General features: G+C 44.2%; 1 protein-coding gene across 1 annotated transcript in view; it reads right to left on the reverse strand.

Moving 5' to 3' along the window:
- The window catches only part of BACE1 (beta-secretase 1), a 164,468-nt gene that overhangs the window by 77,978 nt on the left and 62,223 nt on the right, over positions 1–24,267 (reverse strand). Inside the window, exons 3-5 of the mRNA XM_069224716.1 lie at positions 22,234–22,450; positions 20,918–21,055; positions 20,637–20,771 (exon numbers count right to left, since the gene is read on the reverse strand). Of these exons, the coding sequence (XP_069080817.1) occupies positions 20,637–20,771; positions 20,918–21,055; positions 22,234–22,450 (490 nt within the window). The remainder of the gene's footprint in view (positions 1–20,636; positions 20,772–20,917; positions 21,056–22,233; positions 22,451–24,267) is intronic.

Consider the following 24,267-nt stretch of genomic DNA (forward strand, 5'->3'; position numbering starts at 1 on the left):
TATCAGTCAACGGTGTGACGGAGTAAATATGCTGAAATCCAAATCAGGCCCTTAATCTGTTAGTTGGCTCTGGGTTCTGCACAATCGAATCTGAAGCCACTATCCATTATACAAATATGTAACAGTACACTAGTACCTATAGGACTAATTATTTCTGTGTGTATTCTGCCAAGGAGCTCACTAATGTGACAGTCTATCTGGTAAGAATTGTCACCATATTCCCTCAAATATGGATAGGCGGTCATTTATTTTCTATATTAGTTTTCGCGATCACCATAACCACCGAACGAATGTTACTTACCCTGTAAGCATCTATTCGTAGTGTGTAGTGCCTTAGATTCATATGCGTAGCCTATTCCATCTAGTGTTGAGCTTGGACATTTACAAATTGTTTTTCTTCGATGAAGTCTTTCGAGTCATGAGGTGTTGTGACTCCTCCTATCGTCTGTATTGCACAATTTTATAGGGCTCCTTTGTTAGACTGCTTTTCAGCTCTTCGGGTGAACTTAGGACAGGAGCAGTACCATGAAAGAAATGATGAACATGTAGGTAAAGTCAAGATAAGATTGAGTGTTTTAGTAGAGAGGTGTGCACGCCAGTGTTTAGCTTCCAAGAAAGAGGTTGGGTGCATATGAAACTACGGCACTATACTCTAAAAATAGATGCTTAGAGGGAAGGAACGTATTCCGCTCGTAGCATGTGTTGGTCGTAGATACATATGCTTAGCATTGAATGTAAAGCAGTGTGCCCCAAAAGCGATGGTTAACTATTGGTTCACGTAGATGTTTGAAAAAGTAGATAGCTTAACCCACTCCAGCTTCTGGATTAGCTAAAACATCAACACAATAGTGTTTTATGACTGTATGAGGTTTGTTCTATGCAGCTGCTTTACAGACATCTGCTAATGGGATGCTTCCTAGAAAAGCCATGGAAGCTCCTTTTTTGCATGTGAAGTGAGCATGTGGAGTTACAGATACCAATCGCTTAGCTTTGTGGTAGCAAGTTTGAATACATCTTGTGATTTCAGCTTTAGAGATAGCAAAACCCTTTTGCGGGTTTGAAAAGGAAACAAAAAGTTGTTGTGTTTTACTAAATGCCATTAACATTGAAGTGTGTCAAGATCTTTCTGCTACAGACTCCAGTTCAGGAAAGAATACTGGTAGCTCAACTGTTTGATTTGCATGGAATGCGGAGACTACTTTAGGGAGGAATTTAGGGTTTGTTCTACATACTAATTTATTTGGTTAGACTTAGAAGAAATTTGCTTGAAGTTTGCTTATTTGCCTAAGAGATTTGATGACTAATAAGCTACTTTCCATGTGAGGAACTGCAAATCACATGTATGTAGTGGTTCAAAGGGTGGAACCATGAGTCTGATGAAAACAGTATCGAGGTTCCAGATTGGTCCTGGTAAGATGGAAGATGGAATGACTCTTTTTAGTCCTTCCATAAATGATTTGATTAATGGAATTTTGAAAAGCAACATATGTTGTCTGTTATCATGTATGCAGCAAGTGCTGTTAAGTGTAGTCTAATAGAGGTATATGCCAGGCCCGCTTGTTGTAAATGAAATAGATAACAAAGAAGGTCTTGCACTGCTGGAGAGAGTGGTTGGATTTGTTTGACTAGGCCATAATGGACAAACCTCTTCCACTTGGCTGCAAAGCAGGCTCGTGTGGTTGCCCTACAAGCTTGTTTTAGAATGGCCTTGCGTTCGTGTGTTAGATTGAGGCATCTAAATTTTAAGATTTAAGGAGCCAGTTCGCTAGATTCAGCTGCTTGGAGTTTGGTTGTATGACCTTTCCCTGTTCCTGAGTCAGAAGACATGGTCAAAGTGGCAGGTTCTCGTGAGGTACAACCAATAGTTGTAGTAGGGTTGTGAACCATGCTTGTCGTGCCTAAGCGGGGGCTATTAGAATTAGAAAGAGGGATGTTTGTGTGAGCTTTGGACCAAAGTGAGGGATGAGTGGAAAATATTTATGCAACTATCCTTGACTAGCTGATCCATAGGGCACTGCCTTTGGATTGTGGGTGAGGAAACCTGGAGGCAAAGCTTTGGCATTTCGTATTCTGTTGTTTTGCGAAGAGGTCTATATTTGGGGTTCCCCACTGTTGGAAATATGAGTGGAGCAGTGTTGTGTCAATCACCCACTCGTGCTCGTGTTCTTGCTGAATTGCAAGAAGCTCTAGGTGATGTGTAAGTGTTTCTGAGTTGGAGACCACAGGCCATGTACTGTGAGGTCTTGCATATGCACCCCCCCAACCCTGTGGGGATGCATCTGTCATAATGGTCATTTGCTGGACTGGGGCTTTGAAGGGCAGACCCTGCAAGAGATAGTTGCCTTTTCACCACTGCAGACAGTGATGGGTTGCTAGCCCTACTAACATTAGATATTGTAGATGTCCCTCCGCTTGAGACCACTGTGACTGAAGACAGTGTTGAAAGGGGAGCAGGTGCAGCCTTGGGTGTGGACCTATGGAGATATATGACAACATCATTCCTTGAAAACTCATCACTGTTGTGACTGTAACTGGACAATGTGGATAAAAAAAGAGGCAATGCTTACTGAAACGTTTGAACTCTTGCAGGACTGCGATCAGCTTTGGCTGCAATAGAATCTAGGGCTGCGCCTAAGAATGGCTGCACTTGCAAGGGTTGAAGGTGAGATTGTTGTACTGAGCGTGAAGCCAATTTGTAAAGAAGGTTGATTACCCTTTGAGTATCCTGCAGACGTGTTGTTCACTTGCACTTTTAATCAGCCAGTCGTCTGAATATGGCAGCACTGTGTGCCCTCCCTTCTGAGATGAGCTGCTGCTATAACGAGGCATTTTGTGAAAACTCTCAGTGCAGTCATTACTCCAACTTGAAACACCTTGAACTGGTAATGTTGGCCACTTACTTGAAATCTGAGGTAGCAGCGATGGGCTGGATGTATTGGAATGTGGAAGTAGGTGTCTTTTAGGTCTGTGGCTGTCATGAAGTGTCCTTGCTGTAGCATTAGTATTACTACTTGGAGTGTTACCATATGAAAATGCTCTGACAGGATGCACTGGTTGAGTGGCCTGAGGTCTAGGATAGGCCTTAAAGTTCCATCCTTTTTTAAAAATTAGGAAGTACAGTGAGAACACCTCGTGTCTTTGATGTTGTTTTGGGACCTGCTCTATGGCCTTTTTGAAGCAGAGCATGGATCTCCACTTGTTGAAGAGTTAAGCGTCTGTTGAGTTTGTGTATGTTGTGGTATAGTGGGTGGGATAGCTGTGAGCTCTAGACAGTCCCCATCTTCTATGATGGAAAGGACCCACTGATCTGTTGTAATTTGAGCCCTGTCTCAGTGATAGTGTTACATCAGCCAGGTGGGGAGGGATAGAGAGACGCTGCTTTGTGGAAATATTTCTTTTGGAAATGGATCCACAGCCCCTGTTTTCTATTGTTCTTGTACTGTGACTCACAGTATGTCCTTCTGGTGTATTGGGACTAATAGGAAACTTTCTGCTTCTGCACAGTGGCTGTTTCTGTGGAGGTGCTTGTTTTTGATGCCTCCCAACCGTGTTCTCTATGAAAAGAACCTCTATATTGGGAGGTTTGTAGTGCATCCATGACCTTGTCGTAATCAGTAACTTTCTTTATTTTTTCCAGCATCTCATCTACTTGTGGTCCGAACAGATGTTAACCATCAAATAGTAACTTTAGTAGATGCTGCTGGGCATCAGGCTCAAAACCAGAGACTCTAAGCTATGCGTGGCACCCGATGCCGACACTGGTATTAACCTCCCTTGCAGTTGTATCTGCTGCATCTAGTGCACATTGGATGGTGGCATTAGAAATAAGTTTGCCTTCCTCCTCTAGCGCTGCCTCTCCTTGCTGATATTGGTCTGAAAGATGCTGCAGTAGTTCCTACAACTCATCCCATTGGCCTCTGTTATATCTTGAGAGGAAGCCGACAGAATTTGATATTTTGAGATGGTTGGCTGCCTGTCCAGCCACAAGTTTTCCTGCTGCATCATATTCTGTGCTCTCCTTATCGATTGGAGAAGCAACTCCAGTGCCTTATGAATTGGGCTGTTTTCTGGCAGGGTGTACCACCAAAGAATCCAGAGGAACATGGGCTTTAATGTATATTGGGTCAGAAGGGGAGGGCTTATATTTCTTGTCTACTCCTCGGGTTAGGAATCTAGATTTTACCAGTTGCTTAAAGATTACTAATCGAAGGCTTAAGCCTACCATTTAGCATGCACAAGAACTGTACTGTTCGTTGAGACCTGCTTATTGTTTCACTAAAAAGTCATCCTCCTCCTCTAGTGTGTGCATCTCAACTTTATAGGAGTGTGCAGCTCTATGCAGGACCTCATGGTAAGTGCTTGTGTCATCTAGCGGTCAGAGTTCAGAGGAGCATAGATCGGGATCAGTATTACTGACGAGATCTATGTTGCAATATTCGCAGGCTTCATCGACACTCTGTGGATCACCCTGTGCTTTAGGAAATTATGATGCCTCAATGTTATCCCCTTTGCAAAGGTCCCCTATAAATGATGGTGCGGGAAATGCCCATGGTTTGTCGCGAGGGGAGTTTTGAGGTGATGGTGGATGAACTGGTGGTGCAGCAGATGCTGGTAGCATGGGAATGATAGGTGGTGGAGGAGAAGGTAGAGGAAGTGATGTAGTAGCAGGTTGAGAAGTTAGAGATTGAAGAAACAGTATGGGGCTCGTGCCTGTCTTTATGTTTCCTCCATGTGGCTCTGGGTGGATCTAGCCCCACGGCCTTCTCTTAGAAAGTATTTTTCCTTTTAGGGAGACCATCTGTTGGTGCGAGAGATGTTGTTTCGGTTCCAACTGTGTTTTTGCAGTTTTGGGCACCAAGGGTACCTTCAACGTAGACGGTTTGGCATAGAGGGCATTTTCGGCACTGACGGTTTCGTGGACTGGAGAGTAGGCTTTTGATGCTGAGGGTGTTATTGCTTCCAAAGGGTTATTTTCGGGTCTGATGCCTTTTGGTGCTTTTCTGGCATCGAAGCTTACGTTTTTGACGCTGGCACTGAGGCTGGCTTTGAATATGGCATGGTCAGTGCTTTTGGCTTTTTGATACCTTTCAGTGCCTCTGTAGGTGGAGAGTCGTGTGTCTACTCGTTTGCCTGTTTACAGATACCTCCATGGCCTGAGGGCAGTTGGGTTCTATGAGCCATTGTTGATGGTTTAATGGAGTCTGTATGGCTTTCACTTAAGTACTCATGTAACCTTTGGATGTTGATGGCTTGTAGGCAGAGGGTTCTCTGTTGCTGGCAAGTAGTATGAAGCTATCCACAGGCACATATTGTGCTTCAGCATCCTCAAAGTTTGCTTCCAGTTGGAGCACAAGTGACTGCTCACCAAAGCTATCGGGCACAACTTCTGCTCAGTGCACTTGCATGGTGAAATGGGCCCAGTGGCGGTCCCTTCAATGCCGAAGAGTTTTTAGAATGGAAGGCCAGGTAAGCTCCACACGATGCCTCACCATGTTCTGGGGACAGACAGAGGATACAGACCGAGTGTTGATCCTGTCTGGAGTACTTGCCGTGGCGCTTGGAGCAGAAACTGAAGGGAGTCTTTGCCATCACTCTGTGTTGTTGAGTGAAAGAAGATGGCAGCGAAGTTAGAAGCCCAGGTCGAACTCGGTCCAAGCCCAGGCTGGCGGATCAAGGTATGTGAAGGAACCAGAGGTTGGTTGTTGCGCCTTCCGTCAAAAGGTTATAAATCATGGTGCTGGTAAGGCTTCATGGTAGGAATCGAAGCTTTGGTCCTGAAACTTCAAAGTCAACACCTGAACCCAACAGCAGAAAAAAACTATCTAACAACAGAGCCAATGAATGTGCGTGAATACAGTCTATAGGAGGAGTCACAATACCTTGTGACTAAAAAGACTTCTTCAATGAAAAATAAGTTGCAAATATCCAAGCTCCACACTAAGTGGCAGGAGAATGCTAAGCATCTGTATCTACGTTAAACACATGCTACAAATATAATATTTTGTCCACATGGAACTCTTATTTCTGTCTGTGTGCATGCCCAGTGAGTTCCCAGTAAATTGTAGGACCAACAAATGTGCAAAATGTCTCCACCGTCTTTGTCACAGAGCAAGGACTTTGTGTCAGGACTCATGTTAAACCTAAATAATTTCTGTGGTGTTCAATGATATGCATGTAGAAAGGAACTGAGTTTAAGCCTTGCCTCTCATGACCCTTATATCAGGTGACCGTAAAGTGTTCTCCAATATTTCTGTGGGTAATCTATGCCTAGCTTTTCAGTCCAGATCTGAAGAATTTGCTTTGCCGTGGACACCAAGAATAACAGGTCTTTTACAGCTATACACAGATTGGACAAGACTCCGGAGCACGTCCCCCATATTCTCAATTATGGAATTCTGAGGGGGGGCAGAACTGTTCTCAGGCACTTCCAGCTGTACCTTAAGGAAATCGGTACCAGATGTTGTATATCATGTGGGACTTTGCTCACTCAGTAGATTATTCCAAACATATCAAATGCTTGGGTAAGATCGTTCTCAATAGTCATCCATGCGGATATCCTTCCCTCATCATGAAATATCTAAGCTAAAGGCACTGTGCTCTGTGCTAAATAATATGAGTAGATGCGATGCAGGTGCAAAGCACCAGCCCGAGGAACTGCCCAGAGTTTTTCTGCCTTAAGTCTAGGCTTCTCCTCGTCCCAAAGGAATCTCTTAATAGAAAAGTAAATTTCTCTTAGCAAAGGTCTAGGTATTACCACATGGTAGTTGAAACGCTGTCCCACATTCATCTTTATGACCTGGTCCTGCTCAAAAAAGAAAGACCATCCATACTCAAGTTACTGTATTCAGAAGAGGCGTTATATTGCCTTGTGCGATATTATGGAATCTTTTGTTAACCAATTATGCGCCTGCATTTGATGGTTTTAATGGCCCAAATAAAAGAGTAATTTCCTGCATAATGTTTTGCAGTGTGAATGGGAGAACTTCACTCTTCGGCCAACTGATGTTTTAACAAAATATAGGGTTAAATGACACATAATGATCAATACTGATAAAAGGAGGTTCAACAGAGCTAGCAGAATAAGCTCTGAAGTACTGTCATGGACATGATGAATTTCACTACTGTATTTTGTCTAACAGCTGAACCCATTGTCTCTATTGCCAGAAGAAACAACATCAAGAGCAGGAGACATCCATGACTGGTATCATATAGTACCAGGAGATTTTTCAACAGAAACCCTCTAAAATTGATCCTAGTGTTTGATAACTACTACAACCATTAAACCCTTCGGATAAATGCTACATTTATTTCTAATTCGGACACCATCTTAAACAAATAAGCACATTCAACGCAATCAAAAGTTTTTTGTTACATCCAATGAGATGGCAACTTGTTCATATTGTTTCCATTTGACACACAACAGCATCTATTCAGTCTGGGCCATAGAAAGAGTACTGAGGTCATACTGAGCAGCTGTGAGCTCTCAGAATGTCCACAGTCGGGGAAAGCATTATATCCAAGTGTGAGCATTTTGAGCTTTACCTTCAGTTTTTTCTGAGCCTCATCTTTTGCCTATGGTGTAGTGCTGCATCACGCATCAGTTCACCCCCACCTGCTGATTTACTTGCTGCTAATAATACTTGTGTTGACTACAACAACCCTTCACTGGCAGTACAGTCAGTCAAGATCTTTTGTAATATATGTCTAATCATGGCCATTCTCAAAATTTTGGATGGGTGGGTGAAACCCAGCCCATTTCTAAACGCAGATTCATTGGTTATGATACAGGTAATAGTCATAGTCTAGACGAGATATCACCAGATCCTGTATGATAAACCTTGTGGAAAGGATAGAAAGAAGATCTAATACATTCCTAAGTATTCGGAGTACAGCATAGCAACTATCTGAGAGTTTCCTTGCTTGGGATTCCATGATGAGTGTGTTCTCAAGAGCATGATTTTGATCTTTTGTCCGCTGAGTTGAGGGCAACATCTGGCCATCCAATTGGCCACTTCTTTAAATAGTGTGCAAGTTGATGAGAATTCGAACCGTGCTCATGCGAGATGGACAATACTATTTGGGTGTTGTCTGCATACAAGACTACTGACAACTCAAATGTTTGCACAATCTCAGCAAGGAGAGGCATGTAAAAATCAAAAAGGCTAGGGCTTAATGTCGAGCTCGGAGGTACTCAAGGGGAATATATTTGGAAAGTATGTTTTATATAGCGCTTGAAAGGTCCTACCCTCAAGAAATCATGTGAGCCATTTTAACGAACTGTCTTTTACACTCACATTAATGATTCTCTGGGTAAGAGAGACATAGTCTACAGTGTCAAATACGGCACTAAGATCTAGAAGAATGACTGCTGCAGAGCCTCCATGGTCCAGAAGAAACATACATTTTTCTACTGCCACCAGTGCTGTCATTTTGGTACTATGTTGTGGTCTGAACCCCGTGTGAGTAGGATTGAAGATTTTGTTGGATACTGGAATAACAATAGATGTCACACTTGCTTCCCCAAAAGCTTAACCACTCATAGTAGTAGAGAGATAGGTCTGTAATTTCCAAGACAAAGGGAGTCCGGGCTGGGCTTTCTTAGCAGAGGCTTCACTACTGAGAGTTTCCACGAAAGGGAATCTGACCCACTTGTTAGTGACAGATTAAGTAGCTCCTGCAGGACTGGGAAAGTGTACTCTGATCCTTGCTCCAGGATATGAGGGAGGGCTCGATCAAGGGGTGAACCTGACTTGACCAAGCAAAATAGTGCTGAAAGATGACTTACAGTGATGGCGGGGAAGGCTGACAGGCAAGGTCAAGAGCTCCTGAAGTACTCCCTTCTGGAGGTGAGATCGGGTTCCCTCGTCCTATCTGAAAATGATGAATAGATATTTGTCAACTTCTTTAAGAAGAAATTAGCAAGATCATTACAATGTACTATCACAGGTTCTGATAGAGGGCTCTCCGTTCTGGGCTTGGTAAGAGATTTAAAAACTGGAAAAATGTATCTGGGCAAGTTAGAGGCCTTTTCTATCTTAAAAGCATAATAGGAAGCTTGAGTGGTTATAAACTCTAAGTGATAATTCTTAACTGCTGTCCGGTACTCTCCTTTATTCATCTTATCAGAGGATTTTCTCCCATTTTCTCTCCAGTCTTTTGCAATCTTTTTTTAATGACAGTAAGTGGGAGTTGAACCATGGAGATTGTCTGTCTTGTCAAACGCATTTGTGAATTTTGACTGAGATGGTCTGATTCAAGGAGTTATTAATCCATTCAGAGAATCTAAGAGATGACCAGGGGATTATGGTCACCTTATTCAGGTGTGGAATTGCTGAGGATACCTTTCCACTCCTCAATGTTTAGTTTAGACGAAATGCGATCCATCCACATGGACTTTATTAGAGGATTTGTAGGTGTAAGAGTGCACAAGGTAAATGTAATCAGACGATGGTCTGGCAAGGGCTGTAATACCTGCAAGCTCGAAATGTTACTAAAAACAGGGTCAATAATGTGCCCTTTCTCGTGAGTCAGGCCAGTTATTCTTTATGTCAGCTCTAGCAATGCAGAATCCTGTAGTAAATTCTTAGAGGAACAACTATTTACATAGTCAAGATGAATGTTGAAGTCTTCCAGTAAGGTGAAGTTGGCTTTAGGCATTGACAAACATGCACCCATATCAAGAAGAGCCTGAAGAAAATGAGCAGATGGACCTGGAGGCCTTTAGAGTAGAGCTCCAGACAAAGTGAAAGTAGGGGTAAAAGATATTGAGGAGGAGAGGCTTTCACAATCGGGGATTGTGAGGGAAGCATGGATACAATTGAATGGCAAAGTCTAAATTATGCCAGGATAGAGCCTTCACACAGCTACGTTTCCGTAAGGAATACCACATCCTGCCATTCTTGCTGAATAAGTGAAACCGAGTTAAGTTTAAGACATGCCAAAGGTGTACTGTTAATCCAAAACCTATGCCACCCTTCCTGATCTTTGGACAAAATAGTCTGTCTGGGGTGGAGGTAAGAAAGTAAGAAGCACGTCTTAGAATGAAGTTCTGACTTGCTAAGGTCAATTGCGTTTAGGCACGAATTATTAGGGTATACCTGCAAAGCCTACAATTACTTGATGGTATAAATTTTACTATTTTAGTCTAAAGGGGCAGATTTTTTGGTGCATGTCTGCGCCACAGCCTTTGATTAAAATTGATGTTTTATCAAAATTAGTGTAAGAAATTCACTCTTTTTAGCATGGCTACCCCCACTTTTTACATGTTTATCAGTGTGTTTGACTGTTTTGACTGGGATTCTGCTAGCCAGGACCCCAGTGATTGTGCTCTCTCCTCAATATTTAGTTGCTTTGGCAACAATTGGCATACTGGTGTACTCCTGTAAGTCCATAGTATATGGTACTTAGATACCCAGGGCATTTGTACACTAGGGGTTCCCCATGGGGGCCAGCATGTATTATGCCACCCATGGGAGCCCATGCAAATTGAGTCTGCAGGCCTGCCATTGCAGCCTGTGTTAAAAGGTGCATGCACCCTTTCACTCATGGTCACTGCACCAGGTCACTGTAAGTCACCCCTATGGTAGGCCCTCCTAGCCCAGAGGGCAGAGTGCAGGTTCCTGTGTTTGAGGGCCCCGCCGCATGAGCAGAGGTGCCCCTGTGAACTCCGGTTCCAATCCACTAGACTTTGTGAGTGCGAGGAAGCTATTTTACACGGGTACTGACCACAGGTCACTCCCTTACTGAGGTCTAGCTGCATAATAGTCATTCCGAAGCTAGGCATGTTTGGTACCAAACGTTGGAATCATATCCCAATACTAATGCCAGCATTGGTGGCATGATCCCATGCACTCCAGAGGCTCCTTAGAGGACACCCCAGTATTGCTCCTACTAGTCTTCCAGGGTTTGTGGGCAGCACACACTGATGCAGCCCCTTAGACAGGTTTCTGCCCTCCTGCTGCTTGACCAGCTCAAGCAGGGGAAGGCAGAAAAAAAGATTTCCTGTGGGAAAGGGAGGCAACACCCTCTCCCTTGGAAATAGGTGATACATGGCTGGGGAGGGGTAGCCTCCACACACCACTGGCTTGCTTTGAATGAGTACCCTCCTTGAATAATCTGGTTTGCACCAGTCCAGGGACCCCCGGTCTCCTGCTCTGGCGCGAAACCACACAAAGGAAAGGGGAGTGACCAATCCCCTGTCCATCACCACCCCAGGGATGATGCCCAGATCTCATCGAGGTAGCCACATGATTCGCTCATCTTGGAAACAAGATGTGCAGAGGCCCCTGGGAGCATCTGGTTGGTTAGGGCAGGTATCAGACATCAAAGACCCCCTCTAACAGGTGGTCACCCTGCAGAGTGACCAAGCCCCCGGTTAGGGCTATTTAGGGACTCCCTTGTGGGAAGGTCCCTAGATTCAGCATGGAAGACTCCACCAGGGCTCCTCTGCATCAACCTCTTCTGCTCTTGGCTACCGGAACTGCTGCTTGACTTCACAGGAACCAAACAAGCCTGCAACTGCTGAGATGGCTCACCCTGCAAGATTGTTTCTTCGACTCCTTCCAGCAACTGAAACATTTCCATGGCTGTGCATCCTCTGGGGTCGGCAAGACTTCCGCTGCACCAAAGATTCAAGAAGGAATCTCCCTTGGAGTGGAGGAGTCACTTCCCTGCATCCACAGGCCCCTAAGGCAGCGACAACCAGCTGCTGAGATCTTCTGTCATCAGCCTCCAGGAACAATCTCCAACACAGGTGGTGGTTCTGAGTTGTCCTATCTATCTCTTGTCCAACTTGGAAGATGGTGAGCCCTTGCCTCTCCTTGCAGGAGAGTACCCATGTGCACCGTGGTTCTTGCAGCAACCAAGGATTGTTGACTCCTGCTCCAAGGGATCTTCAGGCTCCAAGTAGACCCGGCTTCCAGCACTTCATCCTTGCAAGGACAGTCTCTCCTCTGCTGCTTCAGCAACGTGGGACCCCTCTCCAGTTGAGCTGACTTGGCCTCACTGCAACTTACTGTGCCTGCTGCCAGTAGGTTGCCTGTGGGGGCTGCAACTGCTTCTGCTGGCTCTCCTGACTGCTGAGGGTCAGCCTGGACACCCCTCCAAGGATTGAGTCCCCTGGACCTTGATGGTCTTCTTCTCTGCAAATCCACTTCGGCCCAGATTTGCATTTGCCAAGGCTTGTTGGTGGTCCTCCTGACCAATGAACAACTTTGACCCGGCGGCCGACATGGGACATCATCTGCATGACTCAAAATACCCTCTGCAGCTCCTGGGCTCCACAGCAGATCTTCATCTTCCCTCGTCGACTCGGATCTTCATCAACAGAAGGGTGGGTAGTGGCTCCTGCCCCAACTGGACACTCCTGTGTGGACTGGACTCTGTGCCCTTCTTTTGCAGGTATTCTTCTTCTGGAATCCACCACTGGGTTCCATCGGAGTGGTCCTGGTCTTGCAACCTTCCTTCTCCAAGTCACCTTGTAAGTCTTTGGGAAGACCAGGTAACTTAACTCTGCTCTCCTGGTCGCTGGGGTAACCTAGATACTCACCTCTTGTGGTCCAAAGTTTTCCCAGCTCCCTTCTAACTACTCCACATCCATGGGTGGGGGACCTCATTTCTCATTCCACTATTTAAGGATATGGTTTGGCTGCCCTATAGGGCCCTAGTTATTCTCTGCTATTATCTGTCAATGCTTGTTGTTTCTATATGCTAATTCTAATAAATACTATATGGAAAATGTCACTTACCCAGTGTACATCTGTTCGTGGCATGAGACGCTGCAGATTCACATGCTGTGCATTATCCTGCCATCTAGTGTTGGGCTCGGAGTGTTACAAGCTATTTTTCTTCGAAGAAGTCTTTTCTAGTCACGAGACCGAGGGACGCCTCCCTTTCGGCTCCATTGCGCATGGGTGCCGACTCCATCTTAGATTGTTTTCCCCGCAGAGGGTTAGGTAGGAGTTGTGAATGTACTAAATGTGGCCATGCAATGGAGTAGGTATGTATGTACATAATGTATATTAAAATAATATTTATTTACAAATTTACAATTTTCATCCAACTCATAACGGCTACAGGGGAGGTGGGAGGGCGCATGAGAATCTGCAGCGTCTCATGCCACAAACAGATGTACACTGGGTAAGTGACATTTTCCGTTCGGTGGCATGTGTAGCTGCAGATACACATGCTGCGCATAGACTAATAAGCAGTAATCTCCCCAAAAAGCGGTGGTTTAGCCTGCAGGAGTTGAAGTTGTCTGAAATAATGTTCTTAATACAGCCTGTCCTACTGTGGCTTGTTGTGTTGTTAACCCATCTACACAGTAATGCTTCGTGAATGTATGAGGCGTAGACCAGGTGGCTGCCCTACAAATTTCTGTCATAGGTATATTCCCCAGGAAAGCCATTGTGGCACCTTTTTTCCTAGTGGAGTGCGCTCTTGGTGTAATAGGTAGATCTCTTTTTGCTTTAATATAGGAAGTTTGAATACATTTAACTATCCATCTGGCAATGCCTTGTTTGGATATAGGATTACCTGCATGAGGTTTTTGGAAGGCTACGAACAATTGTTTTGTTTTACGAAATTGTTTTGTTCTGTCAATGTAATACATTAGTGCTCTTTTTATGTCTAATGTATGTAAGGCTCTTTCGACTACTGAGTCTGGTTGTAGAAAGAAGACTGGGAGTTCCACTGTTTGGTTTAGGTGGAATGGTGATATAACCTTTGGTAGGAATTTGAGATTTGTACAAAGAACCACTTTATGTTTATGTATTTGTATAAAGGGTTCTTGTATAGTAAATGCTTGTATCTCACTTACTCTTCTAAGAGATGTGATAGCTATTAGAAAGGCTACTTTCCAAGTTAAGTATTGCATTTCACAAGAGTGGTCCCATGAGTCGTGTTAATACAATATTAAAGTTCCACAAAGGTACTGGTGGTGTACTCGGGGTATGATTCTTTTTAATCCCTCCATAAATGCTTTGATGACTGGGATTCTAAAAAGCGATGTTGAATGTATAATATGCAGATAGGCAGAAATTGCTGTGAGATGTATTTTAATTGAAGAGAATGCTAGCTTAGACTTTTGTAAGTGTAATAAGTAGCTTACAATGTCCTTTGCGGAAGCATGTAGTGGTTGAATTTGATTACTGTGTCAGTAATAAACAAATCTTTTCCATTTGTTTGCGTAACAATGTCTTGTAGGTTTTCTAGCTTGTTTAATGACCTCCATACATTCTTGAGTAAGGTCTAAGTGTCCAAATTCTAAGACTTCATGGGGCCAGATTGCTAGATTGAGCGATGCTAGATTCGGGTGTCTGATCTGTTGTTTGTGTTGAGTTAACAGATCTGGCCTGTTTGGTAATTTGATGTGAGGTACTACCGATAGGTCCAGCAGTGTTGTGTACCATGGTTGGCGCGCCCAGGTTGGTGCTATGAGAATTAGTTTGAGTCTGTTTTGACTTAGTTTGTTTACCAGATAAGGAATGAGTGGGAGAGGGGGAAAAGCGTAAGCAAATATCCCTGACCAACTGATCCATAACGCATTGCCCTTGGATTGAGGGTGTGGGTACCTGGACGCGAAGTTTTGGCATCTTGCGCTCTCTTTTGTTGCGAATAGGTCTATTTTTGGTGTTCCCCAGCGTAGAAAGTAATCGTGTAGGATCTGGGGATGAATTTCCCATTCGTGTGTTTGTGGGTGATCTCGACTGAGATTGTCGGCCAACTGGTTCTGAATGCCTGGGATGTATTGTGCTATTAGGCGAATGTGATTGTGAATTTCCCAATGCCAAATTTTCTGTGCTATGAGACACAGTTGTGACGAGTGTGTCCCTCCTTGTTTGTTGAGGTAATACATTGCCGTCATGTCGGCGATTTTGACAAGAATGTGTTTGTGGGCTATCAGTGGTTGAAATGCTTTTAATGCTAGAAACACTGCCAACAGTTCTAAATGATTTATGCGCAGTTGTTTTTGTTGATTGTCCCATTGTCCCTGTATGCTGTGCTGGTTGAGGTGTGCTCCCCATTCCATCATGGAAGCGTCTGTTGTGATCACGTCTTGAGGCACTGGGTCTTGGAATGTCCGCCCTTGGTTTAAATTTATAGGGTTCCACAATTGAAGCGAGAAGTGTGTCTGGCGGTCTACCAACACTAGATCTTGGAGTTGACCCTGTGCTTGTGTCCATTGTTTTGCTAGGCACTGTTGTAAGGGCCGCATGTATAATCTTGCGTTTGGGACAATGGCTATGCATGAAGACATCATGCCTAGAAGTTTCATTACAAACCTCACTTGGTATGTATATTTAATGTTATATTTTGGAACGCTTGTACCCTTTGTGGACTTGGAGTGGCAATCGCTTTTTGTGTGTTGAGTGTTGCTCCCAAGTATTGTTGTATTTGGGATGGCTGCAGATGTGATTTCTAGTAATTTATAGAAAATCCTAGTTTGTGTAGAGTTTCTATAACGTATTGCGTGTGAAGAAGACACAGTTGTTGAGTGCTGGTTTTTATTAGCCAGTCGTCTAAGTACGGGAATACGTGCATGTGCTGTCTCCTTATGTGAGCGGCTACTACTGCAAGGCATTTTGTGAATACCCTTGGAGCTGTTGTTATCCCGAACGGTAAAACTTTGAATTGATAGTGTACGCCGTGTATTACAAACCTTAAGTATTTTCTGTGGGAAGGATGTATGGGTATGTGAAAGTAGGCATCCTTGAGATCTAATGTTGACATGTTGCCCTCTTTTTTGAGTAAGGGAACCACGTCTTGAAGTGTTACCATGTGGAAGTGATCCGATTTGATGAAGAGATTCAGCGTTCTGAGGTCTAATATGGGTCTTAACGTTTTGTCTTTCTTTGGAATTAGGAAATATAGTGAGTAGACGCCTGTTCCTTTTTGATGGTTGGGTACTAACTCTATTGCGTGTTTTTGTAACAACGGTTGGACTTCTAGTTGTAACAGGTGTAAGTGTTGTTTGGACATATTGTGTGCTCTTGGGGGCACATCTGGCGGGAAATTTATAAATTCTATGCAATAACCATGTTGGATAATGGCTAGGACTAATGCGTCCGTAGTTATGTGTGTCCAGTTTTTGTAGTATGCGATAAGTCTCCCCCCCACTGGTGTTAAGTGTTGGGGTTTTGTGACACTGAAGTCACTGTTGGTTTGACTTGTTTTAGGGGTTTCTGAATTTTCCCCATGCTCTTGGGAATTGTCCACCCCTATATGAGCCTCGAAACCCTCCTCTCTTGTATTGTCCCTGATAGGTGGGTCTGGTTTGCGAGGTAAAAGGTTCTGGTGTTTGCATACGAAACCTCCCTCTAAATTGTGGCTTTCTAAATGTGCCTCTGCTTTGAGGGGAGTAGAGCGCGCCCATGGCTTTGGCCGTGTCTGTGTCCATTTTTAATTTTTCAATTGCTGTGTCCACCTCCGGCCCAAACAATTGTTCCTGGTTGAAAGGCATGTTTAACACAGCTTGTTGGATTTCTGGCTTGAATCCTGAGCTCCGTAACCATGCATGCCTGCGAATGGTTACCGCAGTGTTGACTGTTCATGCTGCTGTGTCTGCAGAGTCTAATGCGGACCTTATTTGGTTGTTGGATATTGCTTGTCCTTCCTCAACAACCTGTTGGGCACGTTTCTGGTGTTTTTTGGGCAAGTGCTGTATAATGTGTTGCATCTAGTCCCAGTGTGCCCTGTCATAGCGAGCCAGTAGGGCTTGCGAGTTTGCGATCCGCCATTGATTGGCTGCCTGTGGTGCCACCCGTTTGCCTGCTGCATTAAACTTCCTACTCTCCTTGTCAGGCGGTGGAGCGTCTCCTGATGATTGAGAGTCTGCCCTCTTTCTTGCTGCTCCTACAACTACAGAGTCTGGTGTAAGTTGTTGTGTTAAAAAAACAGGGTCCGTTGGGGGAGGTTTGTATTTTTTCTCCACCCTAGGTGTGATAGCCCTTCCTTTCACTGGCTCCTGGAAGACCTGTTTTGCGTGCTTGAGCATGTCTGGGAGCATTGGCAGACTCTGGTATGAAGTGTGTGTGGACGCCAAGTTGTTGAATAGGAAATCATCCTCTATTGTCTCTGAATGCATTGCTACATTGTGGAATGTAGCTGCCCTTGATAGTACCTGCGTATATGCAGTCGTGTCCTCTGGAGGTGACAGCCCTGTTGGGTAACAATCTGGGGTGTTGTCTGATACCGGAGCATCATATAAGTCTCATGCATTCGGATCATCCTGTGTCATCCCTGTACGGGTCGGTGACTGCATTGGGGGTGTTGTTACCGAGGACAGCTGTGGTGAATGCAGTGGAGAAGGTTGTGGTGAAAACCTTGGTGGTGGTGTTTTATCTCTTGCCACCTTTGCCTTCGGCTGCATTTCTGCCTCATGAAATGCCAGCTTTCTCTTGGTTTTAATTGGAGGAAGAGTTTGTATTTTCCCAGTCTCTTTCTGTACATGCAACCTCCTTTGGGTATGGTCTGGTTCCCCCATACCTATCTCCTGCTCAAATCTGTGTTTTTGCATTTGGCCAGAAAGTCCTTGCTCTTCCGTGTAAGAGCTTCTTTTCGGCTCCGAAGCCGCTTTTTTCGGTACCGAAGCTTCCGAGAAAGTCTTTTTCGGTTCCGACGTAACTTTTCTCACCTTGGGTGAGTCGAACTCTCGGTGCCAAGATCGTTCGGAGCCTGAATCTCGACCGGAGTCGGATGCCTTCGTGGTCTTTGGCCTTTTTTGGTGCCGATGTTTGGTCACCATCTTTTCGATGTGTTAAGCCATGGCCTGCTGGCGGTGGCATCCCCTTGGCCTTTACGATCTTTGTGTGAGTCTTGGACGGGGCAGTTTTACTCACTGTTTTCTGCATTGTCGCGGGTCGCTCACTTTTGGAATCATCTGAGTCCGTTCCCTGGATGGAAATTCTTTCCTCCTCTTCGACGTCGAGTTGTTCCCTCGGTGTCGAAGCCATCTGTAGTCTTCTGGCTCTTCGATCGCGTAGTGTCTTTTTCGATCGAAATGCCCAACAGGCCTCACAAGTATCCTCCCGGTGTTCTGGTGATAGACACAGATTACAGACCAAGTGTTGGTCTGTATAAGGATACATCGAGTGGCACTTCGGACAGAAGCGGAAGGGGGTCCAGTCCATTAGTTTCGTCGATGGACGCAGTCGGGCCGACCAGGCCCTGCTGAAGAGTGGAAGCCCCAAAGGGCCGCTGGAGCGTTTCTACTATAGGTGTCAATACCCTAACACTAAACCGGTACCGAGCGTGAACAATACCGTTGAATTTTCGATATTTAGCTAACTTTCCCGATTCGAAATACGGAGCGAAGAGGAACACGTCCGAACCCGATGGCGGAAAGAAAACAATCTAAGATGGAGTTGACGCCCATGCGCAATGGAGCCGAAAGGGAGGAGTCCCTCGGTCTTGTGACTCGAAAAGACTTCTTCGAAGAAAAACAACTTGTAACACTCCGAGCCCAACACTAGATGGCAGGATAATGTACAGCATGTGTATCTGCAGCTACACATGCCACCGAATATATATATATATATATATATACATATATATATATATATATATATATATATATATAGTGTACTTATGCCAAGTTGGGGGACTATAAGTAATCTAGTTTAATGTTACTGTAATAAAGTACCTTTATTGTTTGTGGTTCTTTTCATGTGTGATAAGTGTCTGTGTGACCGCTGTGGTATTGCAAGTGCTTTACACTTCTCCTAGATAAGTCTTGGCCGCTCACCACAGCTCCCCCTAGAGAGCCCTGACTTCCTAGACACTGTCTCACTAACTAATAGGGGTTGCCTGGACCTAGTATAAAGTGCAATCACTATAGGTGTCCACCACACACAGGCCAGCTTCCTACGGTTAGCTCGCACAGTAAATTGCTACATGGGATCTCCATCGATGATTTATCTTGAGCTTGCATCAATGTTTTCCTACTCGCCCCAGATAAGGCGACTGAAAAGAAAAACTGCCTTTGAGTCTCTGAGGTTTAGGAGGCATGAGCGCAGTATTATTCTCCTTAAATCACTACAGTTTAACGCTCACTTCCATGACATAACCAGACAGGCCGTTTGGTTATATTAACTCAATTGCAGCACGTGTATCCCCGTCAGGAAAAGTAGAAAATGCGTGCTTACTTGCTTCATTAAATGCTCTCTAGCTGAGCACCACTCTGCAAAATCGTCACAAAATATGAAGTATTAGACAATAGTAGTGCACTGAAAGTAGACCTCTTATATCGTAGCTATGTTTATTGATCGATTTCCTTCAAATGTCAGTGAGCACACCACTAAGCTCTGTGTGGTGATGGGCATGGCATCACCCTGTAAATATCATGAAGACTTTGTTTGGATGCATACATTTATCAAATTGCTAACAGTTCTGCAGTCAGCAGCATTACATGAGATCCCTCACTCCTTAGTTCTCATTCTCTATTCCTCCAGTAGCACCTTAGCAAGGAAGCTGGATGAATCTCCGGATTGCTGCTGCTTTCCCTTCATCACCCTACTGCAGGGCACACAGTGTGCAATACCTATGAGCCTGCAGCTCCAAGGGGAACAGAACATCCTCTCACCTGTCAAGTAATGTGCACACCTGAGGTCAGGTTCTCAGCACCTTCAAAGTCAGTGAAGAGTCCAACCACTGAGAAGCTGAAGCATTTGTGTGCTCCTGAATCTCTCCCGAGACAACTGTGGTGTTCAAGGAATTCATACTGTTATCCTACAGCCTCATCTTGACTAGCAATAGCAGCAGGGCAGTAAACGTTATGCGGCACGCTGAACTCCGTTTGATTCCTCAGCCTCAAGCACAGCTCCACTGCCCATGCTGGGTTTTATGATGGCACACTCTCCAGGTAGACCTATCTGAGCTCATCAGAGTGTTCATTTTGAGTGAGGTCCTCCTTGTAGCAAGTGCTTTTGCAGTCTTCATGGGGGCAGATCAGATTTACCTTGCACTAAAAGATTTATGTAACTTTTCATGAAATATGAATTCTGAGGTTTGTTTGGCACTATCTTTAAGTCAGTAATTTCGAATATATAAGTATGTCTGACTTCAACTGAGGTATCCGTTTGTCAACAGACCGGAGCCTTTTCCCTGCCTGGAATGTACAGCTGTTTTTAATCTACTAACAACTGGCTCTGTAATTCCCATCGAAATCCAAAAAGCCATTGTGGCTTTAAGCCCAACACAGTTCTGCTTTTGTTTAGTTTCCTTTGTATGGGCGACATGCTTGCAGGCCACCTTCTCTGTGAAGCAGATGGTGGCAGATGGTACATTTCTATGTTCAATGACCATTAAGCCACACCTGGCTCGGTTATTCTTCGTTAGGGTCACCGAACCGCCTTATTTTGTTTGACCAAATGTTTAAAAGCATCACCAGATGCAAATCAACCAACTGTATCAAACCAAGATAAATCAGGATCTCTCACATCGTACAATGCACTCTCTTCTCCACTCTTCCAGAAGGTGCATATACCCTTATCCGTGCTCTTACAGATGGAGCATTGAGCCCTCACTGCACTCTCCTCCTGGTGAATATGCCCTGCTCCTTGCTACATCTCATCTCTTCCACCAACACCCCCAGTGTGATCTTTCACTTCCAGTGCCCTCCTCAAAAAGGGCCTTCTCACCTCTTTGCAATCCATTTTCAGGTCCTGCCCATTGATCTCAATCCTGACAATGACCACCTCGTAGTACCACTCTTTCCGTATGGGGGTATACCAGATGCTGCCGGTATACAGTGAATCGTCGATCCCACCAATGATCTGTGGAGGAAGTAAAGTGGCAGAGTAACTTACTCCTTCGTGGGTTCAAAGCCTGAAACAATGCATTGAAACACTGGCAGTGAGGGTTTTAGGCCTCCCACGGAATGGGTGTCGTATGCTAAAGACACTCACACACGTACACTTACCATGGTGCCCCCAACAGAGGACGTAATTTCAGATTGGTTGAGCGAGAAGCCAGCCCCGCAGAGCTGCAGTGAGAAGATGTTGGGAACCCGCGTCTGCTTCACCAGTGAGTCGAAGAATGGTTCCAATGAGTCATCTGGCTGGAAAAGAGAGGCAGAGGGAGCCAGGAATCAAGGACAAGTGGAAGGCCATGAGTTCAGGCAACAGGAAACAAATTTATGTATGATAATTTAAAGATAAAATGCAGTATCGAAACCCGAGGGCTCAGACACTCAGAGTAGAGTCTCCCTCATTACAAGAGTCCCATGTGTGAGAGCACAGACTACTCACTGGGTGGTTTGTAGGTGGTGCAAAGTCTCACTCACAGCATGCGGGTTTCACCCTTGGGGTTTTATTGGTGGTAGCTGAATTGCTTATTAAAGGGTGGTTCTCCTCTTGTGTTCATCTGTCACTACCTGTGTGCCTCTGTATGCTTGCGTGACGGTACCATATCTGTATCCCTCTCTGCTGCTATCTCTGTCTCTCTCTGTATTGCAGAGGTTCCTGTCTCCTTCTCTGTATACACAGATGATCTCTGTATGTCTGGGCCTCTGATTGTCACTGACTACACTGTCCTATGTGTTTCTTCAGTAGTTTTCACTGTCTGCACTTGTCGTTGCAAATGTCTGCCTGGCCTCCTCTCATCTTTTTCTACGAATATCTCTATCTGCCCGTCTTTCCCAGTGTTTCTGCCTATGCCTCAGTATCACTGAGTTTTTGGAGCGTCTTTCTTCCTTTCTTTACCCGTTCTGCACTTTCTCTGTCTCTATGATGTAGATTGGCCTGTCAATCTCTGTGAAAGTTTCTCTGTTTGTCTGCATGAGTCGCTCTATCTCTGTGTGCATTGTCTTTGTTGTTCTCAGGGAGTACTTCTCATTCTGTGTATTTTTGTGCATGACTTTAAGTCTCCATCTGCAAAGTCCGTTGCTTTGTGCCTTTCTCTGTGTTTCTGTGTGCAATGCCTCTGTGTAGTTTACTTACTCTTTTATGATCATTAGAATGTGTCATTCTCTTTCTGGATGCACACATCTCATAAGATGGACCCCAGGTAACCCTGCATTGAGAAGATGATGACAGCAGTATCTGAAGTGCTTCCTCGGAACAGGGACAGAGGAAACCTCTGAAGGTGTTATTCCTGACTTCAGCGGTGACAAAAGGCAACCACTTAGATGAGGCATAGTTTACCAGAAACTACCAAAAGAATGCACTTTATCTACTGCTTTCGATGCTAAAAGACTCTGCCATAGATCTCAGCCTTGCTGTTTCACACAGTACTCACCCTTGCAATCTCTGCATAGGCCAGTCCTAGAATCCCTTCCCAGTTGGAACCGTTGATGAAGAACTTGTCGGATTCAGTGATGGCTGCAATGTTGGCCCTCACTGTGACGTTGGGGCCATGCGGGATAGAAACCAGGTCTGTGCCCAGGTCCCCTTCCCACTTCCCCTGTGTATAGGGCACATAGACGCCCTTCCTCAGGTCTCGGTATGTGTTCGACCTACAGCAAAGCAAACACCAGGTGCATCAATGTTATTTTGTTTTTCTTCTCACAAGTAAAAGGTAATAACATGTTCAAAAGCAATCATCCAAAGATATTCAGAAAGGTTAGAGAGCCCTGAGGAAAGCTATCAAGGGGGTGCAAGAGGAGTACAAAAACTGCAAAGAGGGAAAATGCAAAAATGTAAATTGCCACGTCTGGATGGAGCGAGGCGCGAGGGGAGGCATGTTGGAGGGGTTTAAATAACTAGGCATAATTAGATTTCAGGAGGGAGGAAGGAAACAGATATAAGAAAAACATTTAAATATCTCCACTCTATGTCTACAGTACAGGAGAAAGGGGTCTAAATAAGTAGCTATTAGAGCACCACAGCCCTGGTTATTTGAGAAAGATCAGGCACCAATGTTACTTTAATTTTCAAAGAGATTGCTTAAATCACATAAATCTATGTAACAGACACTTCAGACACTTAGAAGATACAGTGTCAAAGGTACTGCTTGAAACCAAACTCTGGATCCTCTAAAGCTCTTGAAAGCAACTGGTGATGTAAGTGTGAAAGGGAAAATGTTTGAGTTAATGTGATTTTAAGTTACTTTGCTTGACAACCTCTGAATATAGAAAGTTATGATGTCAATATAACATGAAATAAACAAAAGAGTCAATCCTAAACATGTGGCTAACTTTACAGAAGAGGGAGGGAGAAGCAAACTAAGCCTTTAAATAGTTAAATCATAAATACGTTTAATGAGCGTCAAGGGAGAAGTAAGACAGACACTGAAACACCTCTGGGCAAAAGAAAATACAGTGTCAGAAGTAAACAAATTCCAAGGTATTGCATAGTAAGACTATAACGTTATATCTTATTCACAGAAAAAGTGCTAAATGTATATAAGCGCCATCTAGTAGGTGTGGGGAAAATAGTTATAAGAGGCCTGGGGAGACGAAGTGTAGTAAAGACACAGCTTTGGGCTGATTAGAGATGGTAAAGCAGGCAGTGGAATTAAGAGGCTGCATAGGCCCAATGGTTCTTTTTGTTAGTGAATATCTACATAGCTATAAGTGTCAATGTAGATTCAAGTTGTCAGTATACGAGAAGGAAATGTACCAAAAAGTAGAATTGAGGAGAAATCAAACCTCCAAGGAAATATCCATGAGAATCATGTTAGACTTGCAGCATTTGGTATACATCACAAGCAAAATATATAAACATGCAGTTAAAAGCTGGGACATACCGCCAAACTGAGGACCATTTTGATTTATTGCCTGAGAAAGCTAGGAACGCCAATTACACTTTCAGCAAGCTTAGTACAAGCACCTTTTAATTTATAGTAATGAAAATACAAGGGTCTGGGAATTGTTCATATTCTGACCATCCAGAAACATATTCTTGCTCCTAGTATACATTAAAGAAGGGGTGGGGCAGTTGGAAAGTAGGGATGAACAATCAAAATACAAAGTGTTTCAAGTAATTCTCCCACATACATAGTTTCTGTCATTTGTATAAATCAAATTAGTCCCTTGTATTAACACAGCTAGAATAACTTACGGTTGGGGGTATGGCCCAACTTACCTGTATATTTAAGTATTTTGCTTGTGATAGATTTTGCACAGTTTTATATGTACAATTTGCTTTGAGTGCCCCTAACCTGAAATTCCTCTTTAGGAATATGAACCAATATATAATGGATGTCATGTTAGGATTAATTCTAAGGTGGGGAACTCAGGAGAAGTTAATTGTGCTACGCATTAAATACCCCACACCAGGGTGGTTGGAAGTACGAAGTGCACTAATCATCACCCAAACGGTACATAACTTG

Source organism: Pleurodeles waltl, chromosome 3_1 (assembly GCF_031143425.1).
Source record: "Pleurodeles waltl isolate 20211129_DDA chromosome 3_1, aPleWal1.hap1.20221129, whole genome shotgun sequence".
NCBI lineage: Eukaryota > Metazoa > Chordata > Amphibia > Caudata > Salamandridae > Pleurodeles > Pleurodeles waltl.